This window comes from Bacillus rossius, chromosome 2 (assembly GCF_032445375.1).
Source record: "Bacillus rossius redtenbacheri isolate Brsri chromosome 2, Brsri_v3, whole genome shotgun sequence".
NCBI lineage: Eukaryota > Metazoa > Arthropoda > Insecta > Phasmatodea > Bacillidae > Bacillus > Bacillus rossius.
Genome location: NC_086331.1, coordinates 28,314,082 through 28,338,101, shown reverse-complemented (window position 1 = coordinate 28,338,101; position 24,020 = coordinate 28,314,082). Strand labels below are relative to the sequence as shown.

General features: G+C 33.9%; 1 protein-coding gene across 4 annotated transcripts in view; it reads right to left on the bottom strand.

Moving 5' to 3' along the window:
- LOC134529196 (SRSF protein kinase 3-like) overlaps positions 1-24,020 on the bottom strand; it is a 270,468-nt gene that overhangs the window by 51,991 nt on the left and 194,457 nt on the right. For all 4 annotated transcript variants that reach the window (XM_063363043.1, XM_063363045.1, XM_063363044.1 and 1 more), the window contains 2 exons: positions 12,697-12,800; positions 7,365-7,473 (listed from right to left, as the gene is read on the bottom strand). In XM_063363043.1, coding sequence (XP_063219113.1) covers positions 7,365-7,473; positions 12,697-12,800 — 213 coding nt within the window. The remainder of the gene's footprint in view (positions 1-7,364; positions 7,474-12,696; positions 12,801-24,020) is intronic.

The following is a 24,020-nucleotide window of genomic DNA, read 5'->3' as shown; positions in this document are numbered from 1 at the left end:
AAGGGCGTATCGGTTGGGATCATCGGAATTCTCGGAATGAGAACTTCCTCACCTTTGAATTTCCCTTTCAGTATCATCGCGTGAATCACATTGATCATCAGTTTTCTTATCACCAAACGCATTCTATTGCATAGTTTTGGTTGGTTTAGATTTAGAAGCATGATGACTACCGAGCCAACCTTCAGTTGTAAATTGTGCGGTAGTAAGCCAGGCATATTCAAGGAGTTAAAAATTCAATTGGATAGTTGGTTGCTGCATCTTCGTTTGTTACACAGATTATCTTGTAGCTTTATAGAAAATAATCATATTATAGATTATGTATGTTTACTTAAAGACTACTCTGGATATAATCCTTTTTATAAGGTTTGCAAGAGTAGTTTATTTATATTTATTGCACACATGATTATATTTTTAACACACATATATATATATATTATATAATATAATACAGTTTATATTATATAATAATTCATATCCTTTTAGCTTGCTTATACAGGTTTCCAGGGCGTTATTCTGTCATAATTCTTATTCTTATTTTCAAAGAGAGATCTGGTGTATATTTTTAATTCTCTTATTCTTAATTAATTCTTTTCAGTTCATTTATCTAATTTGATATAATATTCCGACTGTTCGATTACACTATACACAAGAAGAACAGCCAAAGAAACTTGTGTAGGAGATTCAAAGAGTTATTTTATTTTTCTGTAGTAAGTTATTCCGTATCGGAAAGCAGATCTTCCATCAGAGATTGTTCGTGCATCCAACTATCGAAACGCTCCAGTCTCTTGGATACTTCAAAGGTGTAATTTCTCCATATGTCATAAGTCTTCTTATCTCTCACAATTTGATTAATATCCTTAATATCAACATCCTCCATAGCCATCTTCCTTGTGTACTTGTTTCGTATGTCTTCTATTTTAACGCAATCATTTAGAACATGCTCTACTGTGTCTTCTTCCATGCACACAGGGCACATAGGGCTTTCCACTAAGTTAAAAGAGTTTAATTTGTGTTTAAAATTCCCGTGACCTGTTAGGAATTGTGAAGTGTAGTGGTCAGTACTTATCCATGAAAATTTCATCCGTTCTTCTATTGAAGGGAATATATTGTGTGTATGCCTTCCCTTGTCAGAGTTTCGCCACCTTTCTTGCCAGATTTCAATATTTTCTATGTGAATTCTGCGATATTTTGAAGCAGTGTATTCCTTGTTCATCTTTAATATCACAACTTTTGCTCTTTCTTGTATTAGTAGGTCTATAGGTAAGGCTCCAGCGATAACCTGCAGTGCTTCTAAAGACGTAGTTCTGTAGCTTTTTGTTACAGCAATTAGAGCTGTTCGTTGGGATGAGTTTAACCTTCTTCTTACATGTGAATTGCGTAGTAGTTCATACCAGACTGAGCAAGCATAGGTAAGTATGCCCAGGTATACTCCATTGTACAGTGTTGTCATAGTATTAGTGCTCAATCCTACATTTGTAGGTTTATGACTCCTTATTTTTTGCATTAACAGTAGGGCCTTTTGTGATGCTTCTTGTATGTGTTCTTGGTATCCTGTTCCCGTTGTGATTTGTACCCCTAGATACTTAACTTTTTGTTTTATCTTCACTATTCGTTCTTGAAATCTTATTAAAGGTGGTCTGTCTTTATGTAATTTTCCCTTTAGTAATACGCCTTCAGTTTTTTCAGATGATATAAGAAGTCGGACACTGCTTGCCCAGGTGTTGATAGAGCGTAGAATAATTTCTGCTGTCTGCTCTAATTCGTAGCGTGAAGTAGCGGGTATAATGAGCAAGCCATCATCTGCATAGCCATATATAATGTTATTTACTGGTAACTCAATTTTCAGAAGCTCATCAAATATTATATTCCATAGTAGCGGACCAAGGACTGAACCCTGAGGACAGCCCATGGAGAGCTTCTTTTCCACAACTATGTGGCCCAATCGACATTCACACTTTCTATCTTGCAGAAAGCCCCTTATGGCGGCATACAGGTTCTTAGGTGTGTTAAGATTCTTTAAGCGCCATAATACTTGAGGCCACCAAGCGTGGTCGAATGCTCCTGCTATATCTATCGTCACTCCAAGCACATATTTTTCTTGTAGGTTTTTAATATATTGATTTACATCGTATAGCGCTTTTTCTGTACTATACCCTCTTCTGAAGCCATACTGCTGTTTATCTATTCCCTGTATTACTTCCAAATAAGCTGTTAGTCTTGCATTAATGAGCCGCTCATAAATTTTTCCCATGTTAGGCAGCATAGTTAAAGGCCGGTATGACTTAGTTAATTTCGGGTCCTTAGCATTTCCCTTGTATATGATTTTGAGAACTCCTTCCTTCCATATTTTTGGAAATGTTCCTGAAGATAAGCATAAATTATACAGATGTAACAGTACTTCCTTGATTCGAGGGTAAGCTCGCCAAATTAACTCAGTTGTTATATTATCTTTACCTGGTGCTTTTCGTGGTTTTAACTCTTTAATGATCTTGTCAAGCTCTTGGATGGTGAAAGAAACTGTGTCTTCTGTATCAGGCAGTTCTTTCATCGCTTCTCTCTTCATCTTTTGAATATTCGTATCTTCATCTGGGTTGTCATTAGGTAGTAAATCATGTAGAATAGTTTCCAAATTTTCTGTAATGTCAGTAATTTGTCTATTTGCCATCATCATCCCAGGGATTTCAAAAGAACTTCGTACTTTGCCAGCCATCACCTTGTACACATATCCCCAAGGGTCCATATTCCCCTTGTTAAGGACAAGTTTTTCCCAGTATACCTTCTTCTTTAATAAAATATCTTTCTTATATTTCTTTCTCCTTATTCTGTACTGTTGTAAAATTAAAAGTTTATAAAATCCATTTGCCGCTCTCTTCATGATTCTTCTTAGTCTTTCCAGATCTCTTCTAGTTTCTTCTAATTCAACATCCCACCAGGGATTTCCAGGAATAATTTTCGTTTGTTTCCTAAAGCATTTCTCACAGATATTCTGTAATATAATTGTTAATCTCATGGCGAGTGCTTCTGCGGAGTTATATACATCTTCTTCATGTGATAATTCATTTATTTTGCTTGTTATTAATTCATCAAACTTCTTCCAATCCGCGTTCTTATGTATGTACCGTGGACTTATTATTATGGGAGGCATCTCAGTTCTTTGCAATTGGATTTCATAAGTCATCAATCTGTGGTCACTTGAACTGTCCAGATGAATCTTCCATTCATTGACTCTTTCTTTCATGTTGTTATCAGTCAATGTCACATCAATGAAAGTCTCAGTATTAGTTGCTGGTGATAGATATGTTCCTGTTAATGGATCATCATTAATAACATATAGATCTCTTTCCATGATAAAAACGTTCATGATCTCACCTTTTTCGTCATTCACTGGTGAATTCCAAAAAGAAGATTTTGCATTTGTGTCTGCACCAATTATTATATTTTCATGTCCAATTGTATCCAATATTGAATTAAGCTTATCAATATGTACTTCAATAGGATCTGAGAATTGAAAATAGGATGAGATAACGTATATTTTCATCATCCTCATCTGCATGATCATGCAAACATGATGTTCATTAGAAATGCCGGAGAGTAACATCGTAGTTAGAGTTTCATTTCTAATCCAAATTGCCGATTTCGGATTATCTCCTATTGCATATATTAAACCATGGATTCCTGCAACTTGCCCACGTAATACATAGGGTTCTTGTAATAAGATCACATCAAGCTTCATTTTTTCTGCAATCTTATTTAATTCAGCACTGACAACAGCTGAACGTTGTGCGTTTAATTGCCCTATTTTTATGTTATTTTCATATTTCACCATAATTAGTTCTTTCTATTTCTCTTTCGTAAGCTCTCTTATAGGCAGGGCAATCAGTGCTATCTACCCTATGCTCGTGTGGTTTATTCTCTCGTCTGCAATTTGCACACTTATTTCCTTCATTTTTCTTACTACATTCTGTATACTTATGCCCATCAAGTCCACATATAGAGCAGATAGTTTTGCTTTTACATTTATGTGCGGGGTGTCCGTAATTCTGACAGTTGAAACATCTAGTTATTGACACAAAATCCCTAATTTTACATGCAGAAAAGCCAATATACATATGTGTTCTGCTTAGCAAGATATTCCTTATTTTAGGTGTGCACAGTCAATATATTTGAATGAATGCAGAGTACCAACGATTTGACTCTGAATTACGAAGTTAAAGTCATCCACATCGTTGTTCTCAGCCGCCAAAATTGCTCGCTCACGCAACCATTTGTTATTTTTGTGGTTAGCAATGATATTCGGGAATACTTTGTTAATGAGCTCGTCTTTCGATGAGACGAAATTGCAAAAATTAAGAGGAAATGAAATCAATCCGCTCTTGTGTTTGAAAAGCACGAAGTCGGGCCATACTAATGCGGCGCTCTTCTCTTGCGATTTCTCGTTCTTCAGTGGATTGATTAGCAATGTTCCGAAGCCTAATTACATTACGGCTTTGTTGGGAAAGATTAGCTCTTCTTTTTCATAGCATTATTAATAATAATACTCGCATAATAAGATTTATTAAAAACACTCGCACAAAACAAACAAATTGACCGGTAACCTTTATATACTTTTTTACAAAAAAAATCATAGACAGCATGAAACAAAAAAAAATTACAATTTAGCGACTTACAGCTTATATACTGACAGGCAGCGGCACTGGAATTTTCCGAGAGTTTCTCATACATTCTGTGTTGTGAATCTTTTTTATTATTTTTTTCTGTGGTAGTGCTGTAGTGTTAATGTGATTGGGTGATTCATTTTAATTAATTTTAATGATAAAAGTAAATAATAAATTACAAAATTGGTAAAAACAATTGTCCCAAACATGGCTACGACAAGTGGTTTAGAGCTATAGTTTTTCTTACTCTCTCTACTTTATTCTTTAGAATAGCTTCACAGCCATTGTTTGGCAGACATAGAGAAATAACACTCACAGTTTGTACGTCTGTAACTTTGTATGTCTATCGCCAAACTGCGTGATATGAGCTGTCAATTGCAGAATATAGCGGAGTTCCAAACCTAATATATTTTAAAATATTTTTTTCCTGTGAATTTTATCAATATTTTAATAGTTATTCTTTTATTCGGGGTGGAGACGAATATAACAAATAAGAGATCATTAAAATTGGTTCAGCCGTTCTTGAGTTATAAATGGTTTAACTAAATATATCTTAATATATATAAATCTTAATATATATAAATCTCGTGTCACAATGTTTGTCTTCAATGGACTCCTAAACCACTTAACCGATTTCGATGAAAATTGGCATTTATGTGTAATTTTTTCCAACTTGAGAGATAGGATAGTTTTTATTTCGATTAATGGTCTTAATCTGATAATTTTAGAGTTTTCTAATGTGATGTATGTATGAGTTGGCAGAAAATCACCACGGCAACGGCTGTAGCATTGTTGATGCTTCATTCGTCTCCATGGCAACGACTATTTCATTGTTAGTGTAGTCCTCATCACTCATTAAATACAGACCACAAATTTTTAGATATATACAGGTAAATAACTATACACTGGTAGAACAAAGTCGGTCGGGATTTGAAAGTGATATAAATTATTCAAATTAAGAAGACAATTACTAACTACATCTGATTTCTAAAAAGGTCCAGTGAACTCTTTACCAAGTCAACCGATTTCGATGAAAATTGGCATTTATGTGTAATTGTTTCCAACTTGAGAGATAGGGTAGTTTTTATTTCGATTAATAGTCTTAATAATTTATAATTAATAATAAACTGATTATCAATGTTGATTGGTGTTTAAGCCCGGGAAACAGTGGGTACTTCGTCTCCATGACAACGTTGCGTGCTCGAGAGTCGGGAAACCATCGGTGCTATTCGTTTTTTCTTCGGTACATTACAAAGCATTGTATTAAGTTTTTGTCAAAATTAATTAATTTTAATTTTATTTCATTTATTATAACTGTAAATAGGAGATTTGGTCTCATTTTTCCCCCCATAAATACAACCGTGCGAAGCCGGGTCGGGCAGCTAGTATATATATATGTGTGTTGTTTTTTTCTCGGTATTGTGAACTAGAATACAGTCCCACCTGCTAAACTATATTTTGCGATACTGGTGTTTTATTCCTCATAATTTACCACTTTTCACGCAAACTTTTATTTTTCAGTAAAATTAAATTTTATAATAAATTGGACATTCTGCTAATTTTCCCGATACTGCCATAAGTTATAAGGTCTACAGAATAATTTTATTCATAATGAAAAATCGGTATCGCAAAATAGAATAGAGCGGGAGGATTATATTCTAGTTTACAATACCGGAATAATATAATATTAAAAAAATTAAATGCGTGAAAAATAGTTTGTATATAGTTCCCCGCCCAAAACCACCATATTCCCGTGCTTTTCCCATACGAAAGTAGAGGTGGTAATGACGTAAGCAAAGCCATTTTGGTGATCTAATCAGTATTGTTATGGTATTAGGATCTAGAATAGTCCTGATAAGTTTTCCACCTAGTGGGAAACCTTCCACAGAAAATTCAGCATTAATAAAAATCTGAACTTTGAACTACAAAAACTCCCATAGAACATCAGGCCAGCAAGCAGCCTTGGAAGCTTCCAAGATTCCATTTTAGCGTACCCACCTACAACCATATACAATGCACAATTCCACCTATATTGAAGATAATTCACCCCCATCTCATTTCCTATTGCCAAACATAACAGAATTAATTAATTCCCAAACCATTTAATGTTAAAATATACCAACTGTCCCTTTAAATAACTTGCCAAATTGCCTACAGCATTGAAATACCATCAATAAGTATTCAGCAATAAACAAACACTCTTATCCTTATAAAAGTTGATTTAATTTGTGCAACATAATAGAGGCAAAGATATACATAATTAAGAAAAAAATACTGTTGGCCTGTAACACTAACATTAAGTATTTCTTCACTTGAAACCAAAGAATCCGCTCCCTATCCATGTAAAATCTCATTTAGGTCTTGTGTAGGTATTACAAGAATAAAAAAAAATCATTCAGGTTAAATATGTTAACATATTTGAGTTATTTGAGTTAACCTCTCATTAAAGCATTAAACTAGAATGTAAGGTAAGACAAATAAATAGCAGACATGAAAATCCAACTAAAAATAACATAAAAATTTTGTCAAAAACTGTAGCAATATAAGGACAATAATAGCTTGTTATCTGATTAGGAAACAGATTTACAAATTCTGTTTAAGTCACTTATCTTAAAAATGTTACTGTTACCATTCCTTGTTAATTAAACAATATAATTTTTAAATAAATTAGTCTAATGAAATACAAAACATTCAATGCTCATTACTTACCCAAGGTCCCAACATAGCCACACTGTAGAAAAGTGACCCCAACCAAGTTTTCGAACAACATGATAACGATTGTGGAACAAATCACCTATCCTCACGGGATGGTATCCACCTGGAGGAAGGAAATAACATCAAATAACAAATACAGTTATAAAAATGTGATTATATAAATCCAGGACTTATAATTAAAAAGTTAAAGAGAATGCTTGTCATTTCAGAGCTGCTGTTCAAACTAAAATTCATAATACAAGGTACTATATGTTTCAAAATTATTATACAATACACAACTAAACTAGGGTAATTTAAAAAGACAAAACTTATAACACATGTGTTATTATTATATCTATATAACAAAAGTTATGTAGAAATGAAATTGTGGAATTTTTTGTTGTATTTGAAACACTGCCAAGGACAGGCACTAAGTCAGTTGAGCTTTTGCTGTTCTCTTCAAAATTATAATTATAAGAGTAAAGGTACGTGTAAAAGAAAATAGTTTATTTTTATTTTTTAACATAAATTATATTTGTCAATGTTGCTATTTTAGAAAAATATGCTAGAATAAAATTTACAAAAATTAATTACAGGAGTAGTAAATAAGACAAATTATAGTGAAGTAGTATAGGGTAAGGTGGGGCTATTTGAATCATTTCAAGTTTAAAGCTTAATAATAATTCAACATTGTATCCGATCAAATACAAAAAATTACGTACATAAATGTTACAATTTTTGCATAATATGAAATCAACTTCAAAATTTTTAGTCAAGTCATTTCCTGGTAAAAAATTATTAACTACAGCACTACTCCAACATGACCATCCAAAAATCGTGGGGCTATTTGGACTGCACAAGGGGCTATTTGGATCACGTAATTTGCTGCCTAATAGTGCACGTATTAAAACAATAATAAAGTCTAAAACAGTTCTCAAAATCATCAAACACGTTTACCACAAAGAATTTTTTTTCCCCCATTAGGACCAACACAAATTTCATGGAACCATATGCAGCACTTTTGGCAACTTATCCAGTCACCTTTACTCTGTGACTTTTCTTCCAAATATATAACACCACAGAAGCCACATGGTGTATTTTCTTCATCTGATGTTTCTGACAAAATTTCTTTGGAGCTCGTAGAGCTCTCTCTCTCACTTTGTTTCCTCATTCTGCGCTGTCGCTTCTGTTTTCTATGAAACTGTTCGATAGAACATGGCTTGTTTCTTGTCTGTGCTGATTTATTAAAAAATAATTTCTTTTTCGTTCTTGTTTTTTCAATGTGTTCCGGAGATGTTATAAGACACGCTGATCCCTTTGCTCTGGTCAATATTTTCTTCTTTTTTTCCTTTTTCTGGTGTTGGCAGTACTACAGAAAAGGATGTGGTTGCAATTGAAGATTTTTTGTTTTCATAAAATTGTTGCGCAGATAAATTGGCTGATGAAGTTGGCATTACTGATGATTCCTCATTTTGTAATTCAGTTCCATTGTCATGGTCGCTAGGAAGTGTATTGTCAAAAATTGCTGAAGGGAATTTAAACGTAAACGAAGGAAAGTTCCAGTGTGATTCAAATAGCCCCGCCAGAAATGGTTCAAATAGCCCCACGGGATACAAAGTTCAAAACTTCAAATAGTTCCGAAACCAAGCAACAGATGTCGCTAGATTTCATATAGAACGACGAAGTGTTCTTTGCAGACTGCTATACAAACACAACATGCACAGAGTTTCAATTATTTTTCCCGTAAGATCTTAAATAACAAACATAGGAAACTACATCAATGCCATTTCTTCACAGGAAATACTTACCTCACAAATTTTGAATTGATATCACATGAGATACATTACAGATATTGAGTTAAACCTTCTAGCACTTCCATTTACTACTCCACTCACAAGCTCTCACGCGGTAAATGGCGTCTTAGCTAAAATAAAAGTGGTGTTTTTTTTCTTTTTCTTATTTCGATCCAAATAGCCCCACCCTACTCTATATAACTATTTTAACCTATCTCACAAAACTTATCTAGTATGGTCTATATTTACTTATTTATTTTTGATGGGCTTATCAAAGTCCCTGCTTGTATGCTGATAGACTGATTAGAAAATAGTTTACAAGTACAGTCATGCCTTACCTAGGATTCACACCTAGAACCTCTTTCACCAATGTTGATTGGCACTTCAGCCAACTGTACCACAGAGGATGATAACTAGTCTATACCAGTTCAAATAGGATATACAGCAAAAGTTCTGTGTTGAAATTTGTTTGTATACCTATCCATGCCAGATAAAGATATATATTCAAAACATTACAACCATTTAACTTTACTTTATTACAAATCAATCACTGAAATTAAAACTTTATTAAAAACATTACTTCCAATAGTAAACCAATAATCAGAAACATTTGGTGTTTGAGATAAGTGCCAAAGTACAAATTTAGTGGTATATATTTTTCTACTGTGTTTAAATCTAAAAATTTTGATTTTCACAACAAAATGAGAATAAATATTAATAAATCCTTGGTTCATGTTTTTTCAATAATGTTAATGTGTTAACATGTTTGCCTAACCTCCATCCTATTTATTCTATCTGTGCGGGATTCTAAATATATTCTTATGCAACGAACATTCCCAATGAAACAATGCTTCACCTCCTAAGTGGTCATGATTGAGTTGTCACGCTTACAAGGAGAGTATCGCTAGTTCAATTTCCCCCCCCCCCCTATTTCCCCATTGTTTTGCATGACTAATGTCCTAGAACTGAGCTAGTAACCAAGAAGTTCAGAGCCTACTTTAATTTTGGAGAGGTCCTTTGACCTTGGGCCTCTGTGAATAGCTGCATGGTGTAAAACTCTACCAATACCACTGCACTGTAAGAGTCTACACAACCACTCACAACTATTCTGAGCCTTTGAAAGAGAGCAACAATTCATAATCTGATGTATCAATACACAAGCGAAAGCAGGTGGCAGGCATGTTGAGCATTTACAATGAACTATGAGTTTATAACTAGAGCTGTAACCTTTCACAAAATTTGGCCGATATGCAGGTACGCCGATATGATGATACAACTATTGCCGATTCACCGATTCCAAACCGATAGGGGAAAAATGCATTTTGGTTAATAAATTTTTTTTTAATGTATTAATCACCCAAAATGTCTCATTGTAAGAAAAGCATGCACTGCACGCATATTTTAGTTTGCATAAACAAAAGTTAATTAAAAACAGAGATAACCTAAAATGAACTGAATGGGATTTCTTTTTTTAAAACAGCAGTAATATAAATACAAAAACAATAGAGTGACTGCCTAATGTTTGCTGTCATTAAACATTTTACAATAAACAATTCAACACAATTTACAAAGTCATACATTGGCTCAATATAGAAACATTTAACTGAACTAGAACTGATTACAAAATTCCTGAATTTTTATAATGAAAATATTAATTTTTCAATGAATGTCTTTTAGTACCACAAAAAATACCACATGTGCTGAAAAGTCTCTCAGAAGGAACATTAGTACCGGGTACACACAGGTAACTTGCAGTAGAAAGACATAGTTTCTGTTGTACTGAAATAATTTATTTGCATTAAATTCTCTATAACTGATATTTGCAACAGCATAATTGTGTTTAGTCTAGTCACAAAACAAACTTTCTGCGTTTTTAGTTTATAAACGGAAAATAACCTCTCTTTTTTTTAAAGCTTGTTTTCATTTGTTTGTTGATGGCCCATTAGTTGCTTAATTTAACATGAATTTACTAATGAAGGCTGAAAATTTTAATTATTTAATACAAAATTATAAAAATAATATAATTTAATAATAGGTAACTATGATATATGTTGATTCACAAAATATGAAGTTTTAGAAAAGACTAAAATGTGCAAGATTGCAAGAATTTCTACATGTTTACAAAACAAAGAACAGGAATTCCAATAGCAACTTAACGTATGTATGCTGCGGTGAAAATTACGGTACCAAACATTTATATGGACATGTGTTTCATGTGGTCGCTTTGCACAAGAAACATTTAAAGTAGGTCAATTTGTAAAGCACTACATTAATGCACTATTTTTTAATCCAGTTTATAAATCTTGACGTAAGTTAATTTTAAAATGTCTCCGACACAATATTATGAACATTTCTTTGCAGTTCAAGCCAATGGTAATTTCTGCTGTTTGTAGTGACAGCCATGCATTCTCTACAAATATCAAGTTTTTGTTCTTATCTAACTATACCCTGATGGTGATATATTTATTTATTTACGATGTTTTAGATTCAAGAACGTTATTAAAACACAGGTTGCTTAAGTTTGATATGTATGGCTGGCACACGTAGCTAAGAAATTATGCGAGTTATGTAGTCGTACGAAAAGTGAAAAGGGTGGTGATTATTAGGTTATGACAGATACTCATTTTTCAGTCATATCGGCCAAAAATTAACAAGCGTGTTGTGAATCGGCCGAAATGCAGATTCAACTAACCATCGCCAAAATCGGCTTCTTCCAATTTGTATCGTCACAGCTCTATTTATAACACCTCACATATATTGTTAACGTGTGACTCTTTGTTGTGTATTTGTCATTAAATAACACAAAATTCTAAACAATTGTTTGCCCTATCATCAACCAGGCAGCCCCAACACTCCTGAATGTGACGTGTGTGCGAGTGCTAGCTAAACTATGTATGATCCAAGTCTTTGTTTACTTTTTTATCATAGAGAGTGTGTGATGAGCTTGTGAAGGCTTTATGTTGGTTAAACGAATAACAGCTTATATTGATAATTATAAAAGAAATCGTGAAGAACTAGTGGTCACAGGAAAATAAGTGCCAAGCGTAAGAATAAAGACAAGGGAAGAAATATGCACCGTACAATTATTAATAAGCATGATACCATAGCTACATATAGTAATTGTAGTTTATTTTAATAACCTCACACCACATGTGATCTCTGTTTTAGCAAAACCTGCCAGTCAGAACAAAGCCTGAATCGGAAGTTTTGTGAAGGGGAAAGGTGTAGCAGGGATGGAATGACACTACCACGTCCGCTAAGAGCAAGCGAGTCCAGATCCTCTGAGAATGGAACCAAGATCACCTTGGTGAGAAGAAATAAGTGTGACCACTACAGTCACGAATTACAACACACATGAATTATGTGTAAAACATGTTAATTTTGTAGTTGTTTGCTTATGGCAAGAAAATTTCAAGCTAGAGGCCTAATTTAAGTGTTGAGTAATCTTCTTATAAAGATAATCTTTGATACCATAAAGCATACCAAGGATCACATTCAGCTCCTAGTTAACAATGCACAACAGCATAAGGGTCCTGTGCTAGTATGCACCATACCTCTGCAGTAGTCACGTGGATCTTCCTGCTCCTCATCATCGGACCCCAAAATTTCGTCCTCTTCTTCCACTGCATCGTTTGACAAAGAATTTCGAGGCTCTGATCTGGAATTTAAAAAAAAAAAAACATTACAATTCAAATCTTTAAGCATTTAACTCTCACTCCAGTTGCACACAAGCTAAACTAACAAAAACTTGATCAGTTCAACACATCAAAATTTTGAATTCATAAATAATGACAAAAAAAACAATTTTTCACTAAAAATATGGCAACAGCTGCTTTCATTACATTTACTAAACTTTTAGGGTATGCTGAAAGAAATTTCAACAATCTAGAAAGAGGTAAGATAAAAATAGAACACTCGTAATTTATCTCAACTGTCCAATGATGTGAAGCGATAGCCACTATTCATTCTGGACCACACACAACCACGTTCTCATCCACAGTTTGTAGCTTCCACTTATCATGTCTTCCAACGGAGTAGATCCTTTTCTGACAGTCATTTAGGCCAAGCATTACGACCCCACAGCATCTAGCATACTTTGAGGTGCAACATTTTTTTTCAAACTGACACCACCCAACATTTTTCAACCTTCTACTATTAGCATCCACTCCAGCTTGCCCTCAGCTCATCTCATCTCAATATACGAAAAGGTTCTAAACACCCCGACAACACCATCACAGTTACTAATACATGTTAATGTTTTTATAATATAGTAAAATAATGTTAACCAAGTCGTCCATTCGTCAGTTGTGTCACATCAACTACTTGCAGCCTGTAGCTGAGTGAGCACGGCAATCTCCAAATATTGGGTTTAAAAAAACTTTGAAATCTACTTAGTTTCTAATAGCTGGCTAACAGCTTGGCTTTAGTTACTGGCCAGCACACTGAGGTCAAAAAACAGGAAAAGTATATATTTAGTAAGTTCTAAATCATTTGTCTGGAATGTGGAAATTCATGACCAAGGTCACTTGACTGACAAATCACATTGCTTGCTCCCAAGATTATTATAGTGAGCAAAGATTATTATTTATTTTTATTTGAGATGATGTTATTTTGACCAAACTTTGTATTGGAATATAATGCCAATGGTGTAAAAATCTCAACGCAACCTCAATAAATGATTTTCAGAGATGATTGCATTATATGTGTTTCTTTATGAGGTTATCATGTCACATGATTATCCACAGGGCTGAAGCTGATGGGACCTTCGAGATTATAGAGAAGTCTGAACCTCTTACCTACTCAGTGCTGGGATCAAATTTGTGGCCCTCATCACGAGCGTAATGCTTTAACAAATAAAACCTGCTACAGTCAAACGTGTACACCACTTGGTGGCTTAATGGATCATTGTGGTGGTCGTCATGGGATGAATGAATTAGGGTTTTATATATTGTTAGCACCAAGGATATCAGAGACAATACTGGGTGCTTGGCGATTGTGGTTGCAAGTGTGCCACCTTAAGGCAATTTATTTTATCTCAACTGTCAAAAACACTTGTCCCAAGCCACTTAATAACAGTGTCAGCAGGACACCAGAGGCATATACTTCGTGCCTGAACTCACAGAACACGTAAAACTAATTTTACAGCATGCAGTTTCTGATGCAAGAAATTACGACCATATTTAGCAAAATGCTAGTTAGAGATTTTTCCCAAGCTTAGAACATAAAATTTCACATTTATGTTGTTTTGCAGTTTCATGATGAGATTCAAATTGTTGATTTTTTTTTCATCTTTGCCACTTAATGCTAACCCATATCACGGATCATTTATATCAGTAACATCAACAAAAAAAATCTGCTATAGTTAAATAAAGTAAAGTTTTAAATGTATTTCAAAACATTAAAATAAGCATACACACAACATTAACATCACACAAAACCTGTATCAGTAGCAATGTTTGTTTTCTTCTAACTATTATTATTTATTTTATATATATTGTTACATGCACAACACTCTAAGCGAGTTTAAAGGTTGTACACGATAGACAAAACAAACAATGGGCAGACACACATATATAATTAATTAAATGAAAAGTGTTTAAAAGACAATATTGTCATCTGAGAGATAAATAATGTAAAGATATAGAAAAGAATAAAATAAAGTTTCCTGTTTATTTTGTGAGAACTTCAAGATTATTATATTTTGTTATGAGTCTATATAAAATATTATTATTTCTACTTAAGTACAAAAATATTAAGTCAGACGGCTGTAAAACATAAGAACTCTTAAGCCAGTGTAATCCAAAAGGTATTCACGATTAATTTTCGAATTATAAGAATAATTTACAAAGAGTGAATACAAGTAAATCTGTCCATCACAGAGAGATGATAAATTAGGATGAAGAAATTGTTTATAAGTAATCAATTTGATTAGTTTATTCTAATATTTTCAATTTTATTATTGGTTAAGTTAATATTATTCCAGATTATAGAGTAATAGTCCAGTATTGATGTTATTAAAGGAAGGTATAGTGTTAAAATAAAATCAACAAATTATCATGGTATTATCTTTGAAAGATTTGTGCAATGGGAGTGCATGACTTGATGTAAGCTTTTGGACATACGCCATTGCTAAGCTCATGTATGTCTGAAGAAGAAAACTACACAAAGCCCAAAAGACAAAAACAAAAACACAAATTAAGCAAAAAATTGCTGTTGTCAATAGGATATAAACACCACATAATATTCCATACGGGGAATATGGTCAAGAAAGAAAGGAAAACAAAGAAAAATGGACTAACCGAACGAAAAACCCCCCACAAATGATGACAGCACAAAAATATTGAACCCAAAAAAATTCAGCACAACAGTTGAAACGAGACAAAAACACGACAAAACGAAAATACGAAACAAACACAATAGTTTTCCAAAAAAGAAGAGAATGAAAAAAACCCCACAAATGATGACAGCACAAAAATATTGAACCCAAAAAAATTCAGCACAACAATTGAAACGAGACAAAAACACGACAAAACGAAAAGACGAAACAAACACAATAGTTTTCCAAAACAGAAACAAGCGACGTTTCGGGAACTGCTATCTGCTCCCGTCCTCAGGCAGAGACGCACATGGTACGAAAACACAGGTGCGACTGTCGCAGAATGGCGTATGTCCAAAAGCTTACATCAAAACTATCTTGGAATGTAATGTATTTAATGAGGAGAAGCATTCCCTGAGATTATAAAATCTACATGGTCGTGAAAAAAAATAATTTTTAGCCTAAAATAATTCCCAAGTCTTTTAAAGAGGAGGTTTTTATAATAAGAGTGTTATCTACATAGTAGTCATGTTTGATTGGTACATATTTTCATGTGAAGGAAATAATTTTAGTTGTTTTCTTTGTTAAGAGCTACAAGATTTGTATTACACCAATTATCAATTTCATTAATATCTAATTGAAGTAATAAGCAGTCATTCGAAGAAGTAATTTTTCAATAAATTTTCATATCATCTACAAACAGAACACCAAAAGAGTAGTTAAGAGCTAGGGAGATATAATCAATGAAAATATTGAATAATAAAGGTGATAAAGAGTTCCACCTTGAGGAACTCCTTACCTAGCTTTATAATATGCAGAATTACAGTTTTCAACAGAAACAAAAAAAAAAAAAAACTACGATTTTTAAGATAACTAGTGAACCTTAACAATGAGCCGGATTTAGAGAATGTTTAAGAAGTAGGAAGGGATTGCCAATCTCCAAGAAATTGACCATTTACGAAATATAGCATCATAAATATTTCATCACGGTACATTTAGCTTGAAATTTTTCTTTGTTTCGCAACGAATGTATTATATATCGAGTAAGTCAGAATTCGACCGACAAATTGAGGCTTCAGGTTCATCACGACAAAATAAGCTGAAAACCGGTATACCTACATGACTTATGGTCTAAAGTGTTTACCAAGTCTGGTACATACATCTTTGAAGTTGAGGCTGAACAACGTTTATTGTTGTTAATAGTAAGAGCCAGTATTTAAGATGGAACACTGAGTGTCTGCATTATATTTAATTGAATCAATTTCTACAACCACCGCGAACTTTGTGCCTGCAGAAAAATTATTACATTGAAATAATTAGGGGTAAAACCACGCCACAAAAATATTTGGAAATTAAAGGTGTTAGTAACAATTGTTTTTCTGAAATAATTTTCTTAAAGTCACAAAATTCGTGGTGGTTGTAGAACTTCATTCTATTAAACATAATCCAGGCGCAGTGTGTTCTATCTTAAATACTTTATATAGGATTATTTACAATAGAAATGTTGTTCAGCTCCAACTTCAAAGACGTATTCCAGAATTGTGAAGCACTTTAGACCACAAGTCGTATAGAGGTTTTCAACGTGTTTTGTCGAGATGAGCATGAAGATTTCATATTAAATAACACAGGGCTGACATATAATTTAAAGTTGGAATATTTATTAAATTTTATCCAAAGTCTGTTGGGGTGAAATTCAGACCTATCATGAATAGGTGGTACGTGGTTGAAATCGTACGAGGACGGAATCGGCCACGGCCCACAGTGAGGAATCAGAGAGGCTGGGCCACTGGCGAGGGTCGCGCGACGAAAGACGACGTCACTCGCTCTCTGACGCGCGCGGAGCCCGCGTGACCTTGAAGGTCCCGTCGCTTTAAGGTGGCAGTGTCCTACATTACTTTTCTTCTAATATTTCGTGTTTTGGCGCAAGATTTTTAATAAATTTATAATATTACCATTTATCATTGTAAAATTTTTTTTTAACTAAACAAGTCCTTATTTAATGGGTTTTATGAACGTGAAGGAAAAATTTTTATGCCAGCCCTAGCATGTATTAAACGAATGGAATCATGTGGTATTCAGTTTTGGATTAACCGTTCGTACGTAGACTTCGTCGTCATACACTTTATTTTTAGTATACCATCCATAAATCAATAAAAATTAGGTTCCCCAAAACCTTGAAAAACTGAGGTTTCTGTGATTTTGGGAAAACCTAATTGTTATTGATTTATGAATGATATGCTAAAAATAAATTGTTTAAAGACAAGCGCTACACGAGAACGGTTAATCCAAAACTGTATACAAGATTTCATGCATTCAGTATATATGCTAGGACTGACATAAAATTTTGCCATTCAGTTCACAAAAAACATAAAATAAGGACTTGATTATTAGAAAAAAGCCTTTTATAAACAATTAATTGTGGCTATATTATGAATTTATTTAAAATAATGTGCAAAAACCCCAAATATTAGAAGAAAAATAATTTAGGATACGACCACCTAAGCCTGTGTGGACAACCAAGTCTCTCAATTCACTCGGCCATTCCAACATTATATGAAATAATAAAGCATCTTTAACACAGCTTAAAGAAAAAATAAAAGACACTCTTAAGCTACTAAAACAACTGTTCAAGCCAGCAACTATATGTATGCAGATGTATAGAGCGCAGTAGCGAATTTTTGTGGCCAACATCTACCGTGGCTGCAAACACGTGACACGTTCGCTTCACCAATCATCAAGCACTTTTACCGAAAAACAAAACGGTGGAAAACGGACTTTTTTTCCCACGTAAATGTAACCATAGCAAAACAACAACTTGTGCATTGACTTTGCTTTAAAGCTGATTATTTCGTTTGTTTTTTGCAGAACACTACCAGAAAAATATTTTTAAAAACACCAAAAAACTTAAACATATTGCACAAACCTTAATTTCTCACACTTGGGCTTAGGAATTCACCACCACAGTTGAAGAGAAAGCAATTGGCGTTTTTTTCCTACAGCGACGTACCTACATACCGGCGCTGTACGCAGTACTCTTAGCTCGTTCTGCATCCGTAGGCACGCTACACCCACGAGGCCCGGGCGAGTTTCATTTGTTTCCAATTGAGGTCGAAGCTTGTCCGCACTCGTAATGTGAAATGCCCGAGCAAAAAATTCCAACGAAATTGGATGCCGGAGAACTAATTCCTCCTCTGCACTTCAAGCATATTAGTTCACATTGATCGCCTGGGTCCTGGGTGGTGTGTGGGTATGTGGTGGCGGGGTTTCTGCTGCCTTGAAGCCTACATATCCAATGACGTCATGGCAGCCATCTTGAATGTATGTGACACTGACCTTTGACCTCAGTCGCCATCTTGAAATCGAATGTCCCAATCCCCGAAAGTTGCAATTTTCGTTACTGACGCCAGCTTAGATGTGTTATGACAGCATCGTTGCATTTTTCGTTACGGAATCCATTCTGAATTCTGAAGCCACATCCACCATCTGGATTTGACATCACAGATACTTTTTTCGATTCTGACGACACGATAACGAAAGTTTCCTTGAGAGCGGTGTTAAAACGGAAGACCTCAGAGATTTAAAAAAATATTAATAATATACACACAGGGAAGATGACAGCAGCAGAAGAGATTGATTACGCATCATGGGAGGATCATAAAATATTGGTTAATCGTCTGAGACTGGTGGCTTTGCTTAGGGCAGGAACTATTCACACCTCAACGAAGTACCCACCATACTTAAAGAACTGAGGAAAGCCGGCTACATACAATGACTTGTTTTATTTGCATGTGTATAAAATTGAAAAATAAATTATATGTTGAATTAAAAAGTGATTGTTTTATCACGAAATATGATTTATAACTAAGACTGAGTTCTCGCAACACAACTTCTAACTTAAAGATGTACAAATCATCACCAATGACTAGCAAAATGAAGAGTAATAATAAAGTAATTCCAGCAATCGGGGAAAGTTCGATAAAAATGCAATTGAAATCAGATGGAATCCCTTGTAACTCCTCATGAAATAAGTTTAATCATAAAAAACATGAAATCAAAAACTTCTCATGGTTATGATGAGCTTAGTAGTGAAATAATCAAGCAGTGTTCTGATCAATTATCTAAGCCTCTCAGTTTAATTTGCAATATCTGTTTAATTACAGGTACCTTCCCTGATAGGATGAAATACGCTGTAATTATTCCATTACATAAGAAAGGTGAGAAAACTAATATCGAAAACTATAGGCCAATTTCGTTATTGACTACATTTTCTAAGATCCTTGAAAAAGTCATCTATAGGAGATTACTTGATCACTTAGACCAATATCAAATATTAACATCATCACAGTTTGGCTTTAGGAAGAAAAAATCTATTGATGAAGCTATATTCAACCTTGTAAATACTATCCAAACAGCATTAGATAATAAACTTCATGTAGTTAGTATATTTTGTGACCTAGCAAAAGCCTTTGACTGTGTCAATCATAGTATATTGATTAAAAAATTGGATTTTTATGGTATTGTTGGTCAGCTTCAAAAACTTCTAATCTCATATTTATACTACAGACAACAAAGTGTAATGTTAGTGGATACCTGTTCCAATAAAAAGTTTGTCTCTCGCTCAGGATGTATAGAGCATGGTGTGCCTCAAGGATCGGTATTAGGTCCCTTGCTCTTTCTTTTTTATGTTAATGACTTACCACATATGCTTGATGTAAGAGCTTCTGCTGTTCTGTTTGCAGATGATACTAGTATCATAATACAAAATCTGTCTCGCACCCAGTTAATTGAGGAATCTGAAAATGTACTCAAACTAATGATTTCTTGGTTTAAGTCTAATAAATTAACTTTAAATTTTGATAAAACAAATTTTGTTAACTTCATAACAAGAAACCAAATGTATGAAGATATTAATATTTCTTGTTTAAATAAAAATCTACATCAGTCTCATTATGCGAAATTTCTGGGATTAATAATTGATGAAAAAATAAATTGGAAAAAGAACATAGAGGTATTAAGTAATAAACTAACATCTGCATGTTTTGCTCTTCGCTGTATGGTTGGGAAAGTTGATGTTGAGGTTATGAAATTAATGTACTTCGGGTATTTTCACTCACTAATGCAATATGGTATAATTTCATGGGGAAATAGCTCGGAAGCTATTAAAGTCTTTATAATACAAAAAAAAAGCCATAAGGATTATTTGTAATAGCAAGCAAAGAGATTCATGCAAACCACTTTTTAATAAACTATGTATTCTCCCATTGCCAAGTCAATATATCTTTTCAGTTTTAGTGTTTTTAAATAAAAATCTGAATATTTTTAAGCCAAATTCAGCAATACATCCATACGAAACTAAAAAATGTGATGACTTGCATATAACTCGGGCAAGAACTACTTTACAGCAGAAAGGCATATATAATACTGCTTTGAAGTTATTTAATAATCTTCCATTAACTTTAAAACAACTATGTAAAAGTAAAAGTAAAAATTTTAAATATAAATTAAAAGAATATCTCATCTCAAAAACATTTTATTCTGTTGATGAATTTTTAAATTGTATTGATAATCATAACTTGTGTGTTAACATCTGAATTGTATATATATATGTATATATATATATATGTATGTATATATATATAATAGTTATGTTATGTGTATATTTGTGTGTTTATGTATAAAATATCTTTGTGTACGGACACCTTAATATTATATGTGTACAATACATGTATGCTCTATCCCTTTAATTGTGATATGTGTATATAATCATGATATTGTTTATAACTTTTATCTTACTATGTTATGGATTTATTTTTTATTTTGTATTGTATTGTATATACTGACATGTTCTACACCATTGAGCAATTGCTCATTCATGGTCGACGGAACGTAACTATAAATAAATAAATAAATAAATAAATAAATAAATAAATAAATGTAGTTGGAGCAAATGGAGCACTTGGAGCACTTGGAACAATTTGAGTATTAGAGTACTTGGAGCAAATAGAGCATTTGAGCACTTGGATCATTAGAGCACTTGGAGCATTTAAAACTTTAGAGCTTTGGGGCATTTGGAGCTTTGGAGCAATTGGAACACTCGGAAGTTGGAGCATTGGAGCAGTTGGGGCATGGAACATTTGATGCTTTGGAACACTTAGAGCATGTTCGTCCTTTTCGTTGATTGTGCATCGTCAAGTCTGTAGTGGTTCGGAGACGCCTGGTCTATACATTTGAAATCTTACACGACCTGTTCGAAACGTATGCTATGTAGAAAAAATAACGCATTTTGGCTACTGACTTTATGTACCTAACCACAAACTGGATGTGCTTGGTTAACCGACTGTCATGTAGAACTGCCCTGAAAACACATGCAAAATAACTCCTTTTTCCTTCTAAAATGACTGCAAAAGTATTGAAACACTAGTTATTTCCTTGTTTGTAGATACTTGTAGAATTTACATAATAAATTTTTATTTGTAATGTATTATTTCTCGAACCTGTCACTTAATGATAATAATAAATATTTTTTTTTTCCTAAAAATTACCTTTTTGCATCGATCAGGGATCGGACGGAAGACAGAACTCAATTGAATCAATCAAATTTTAAGAAGAGATTTTTTGATAAATTTTGGAATTATTTCCCCCGAATTTTTAGGTCAATAATTACGAATTTACAAGATAACGGCCATAATATCACTAGTGTCTTACTGGAGGCTAACAGATAAGAAATGTCTTGCCTCTTTTAGGATTATTCACCATATCTGATCGAATAAGTGTTTTTTTAAACTTAAAATTAACATTTTTTTGCATCAGTCAAGAATCGAACCAAGCACTGTAATCGACCAAGTAAATAATTATAATCAGCGATTTTTTGATTAATTTTAGAATTTTTTCCGAATTTCTAGCTAAATATTTACAGCTTTTCAAGATATCTGCCAAGACAGCCAACAAGATGGTGGATGCCATGACAGTATCGTGATTGGCATTTAGCGGGTAAAAATTAAATCAACATGGCAGTAGCCCACTCTAGCAGATGGCATGTTAACTATGTGATACTAGCACGCCTTTTATCAATTATTGAAAACAAGATGGCAGCTGCGCCGTCTAGCAGGCGATGTTTTTTACTAGCATTTCTGGTAGCAAGTATTCAAAATAAAGATGGCGGCAACATCCTCTAGCAAGCGATATTATTCCTTCAGATTAAAAAAACTTAAAAGTCCGAAGATGTGTTTTTAATATACCTTATTTAATTCTCAGTCTGGTAAATGTCTCGATTGTCTTGCGGTCAAAGGCGTATTTTTACAACCCAGAGGTCCAAGCTGTCGTGGTTTCAATCACCACGGTTCCAATGCATTTTGTAATATAAATAAAATGTAATATATCCATAAGGGCCACAAAAACATTGGCAGGTAATGGAGCATCAACCTTATGTGCATGAGACAGAGCTATGCTTACACTCTCCATACAACAGAAACAAAGATGCTGGCATCCAAGACGGTGACCTCCAGCAGAACAGAAAAAAAAAATGACGGTCGTGATGCCATCCAAGATGGCGACCTACAGCAATATGGGGACTGTGTCGTCAGAATAGAAAAAAGTAGCTATGTCAGATCCAAGATGGCGGACGTGGCATCAGAACTTAAGATGGCGACCATAACGAAAAGTGCAACGATGACGTCATTCACACCTAAGATGGCGTCCGTAACGAAAATTGCAACGTTCGGGGATTTCAAGATGGATAAATTCAAGATGGCTACTGAGGTCAAAGGTCATGTTCAAGGTCACGGTCATCCAAGATGGCCGTTGTCTCTTCATCGGAGATGTAGGTTTCAAGGCAGCAGAAACCGCCACCACACACACCACACCCAGGAGCCAGGCGCAGGAAATACTTTTAATATACTACTCGGGTAACCTTTACTATTAATACTGTAAAAAAGTTATTATTATGCTAACTCAGCAAGTTAATTAAGAAATTATCCATTTAAAATAACAAGTTAAGTCCGTATAGTATTTTTTTACACTATTAATAGCCAATACACCCGATTAAAAATTGTTGCCGCACAAGTCGTGCAAAGAATTATTTTTCCCTAATTATAGCATGTTTGATTCTATTTTGAATTTTATCCATAGTAGGGTTATTCATGATTGCATATCAAAAATGTGTATTCACTGTATCAAATAATTTTGTAGAGGGTAAAAAAAAAACGCCTATAACTCAAAAATAAAGACTTTTTTTTTTGTTTAGAACCTTAATTATTTTGCCTACCCAAGTGTTCTCAGCTTGACGTTGGGTCTTGGAACACACGGTACAGTGAAAAATCCGGAGAAATGGTCTTATATAAAACTATATACATTGAAATGTAATAACTCAAAATGGCGGGTGAAGCCGAGCCTTACTTTTCATACTTTCCAAAAACCAAACTGAAAATGATCTACAAGCGTAGCCCTGATTAAATCTATGCGCCTGGTGACGTATATATGCATACGTCGAACACATGCAAATATCTAACTGTCACGCCTATAAATTCAGTACTTTTAAACAAAATTGTAATCTATGTTAATAAG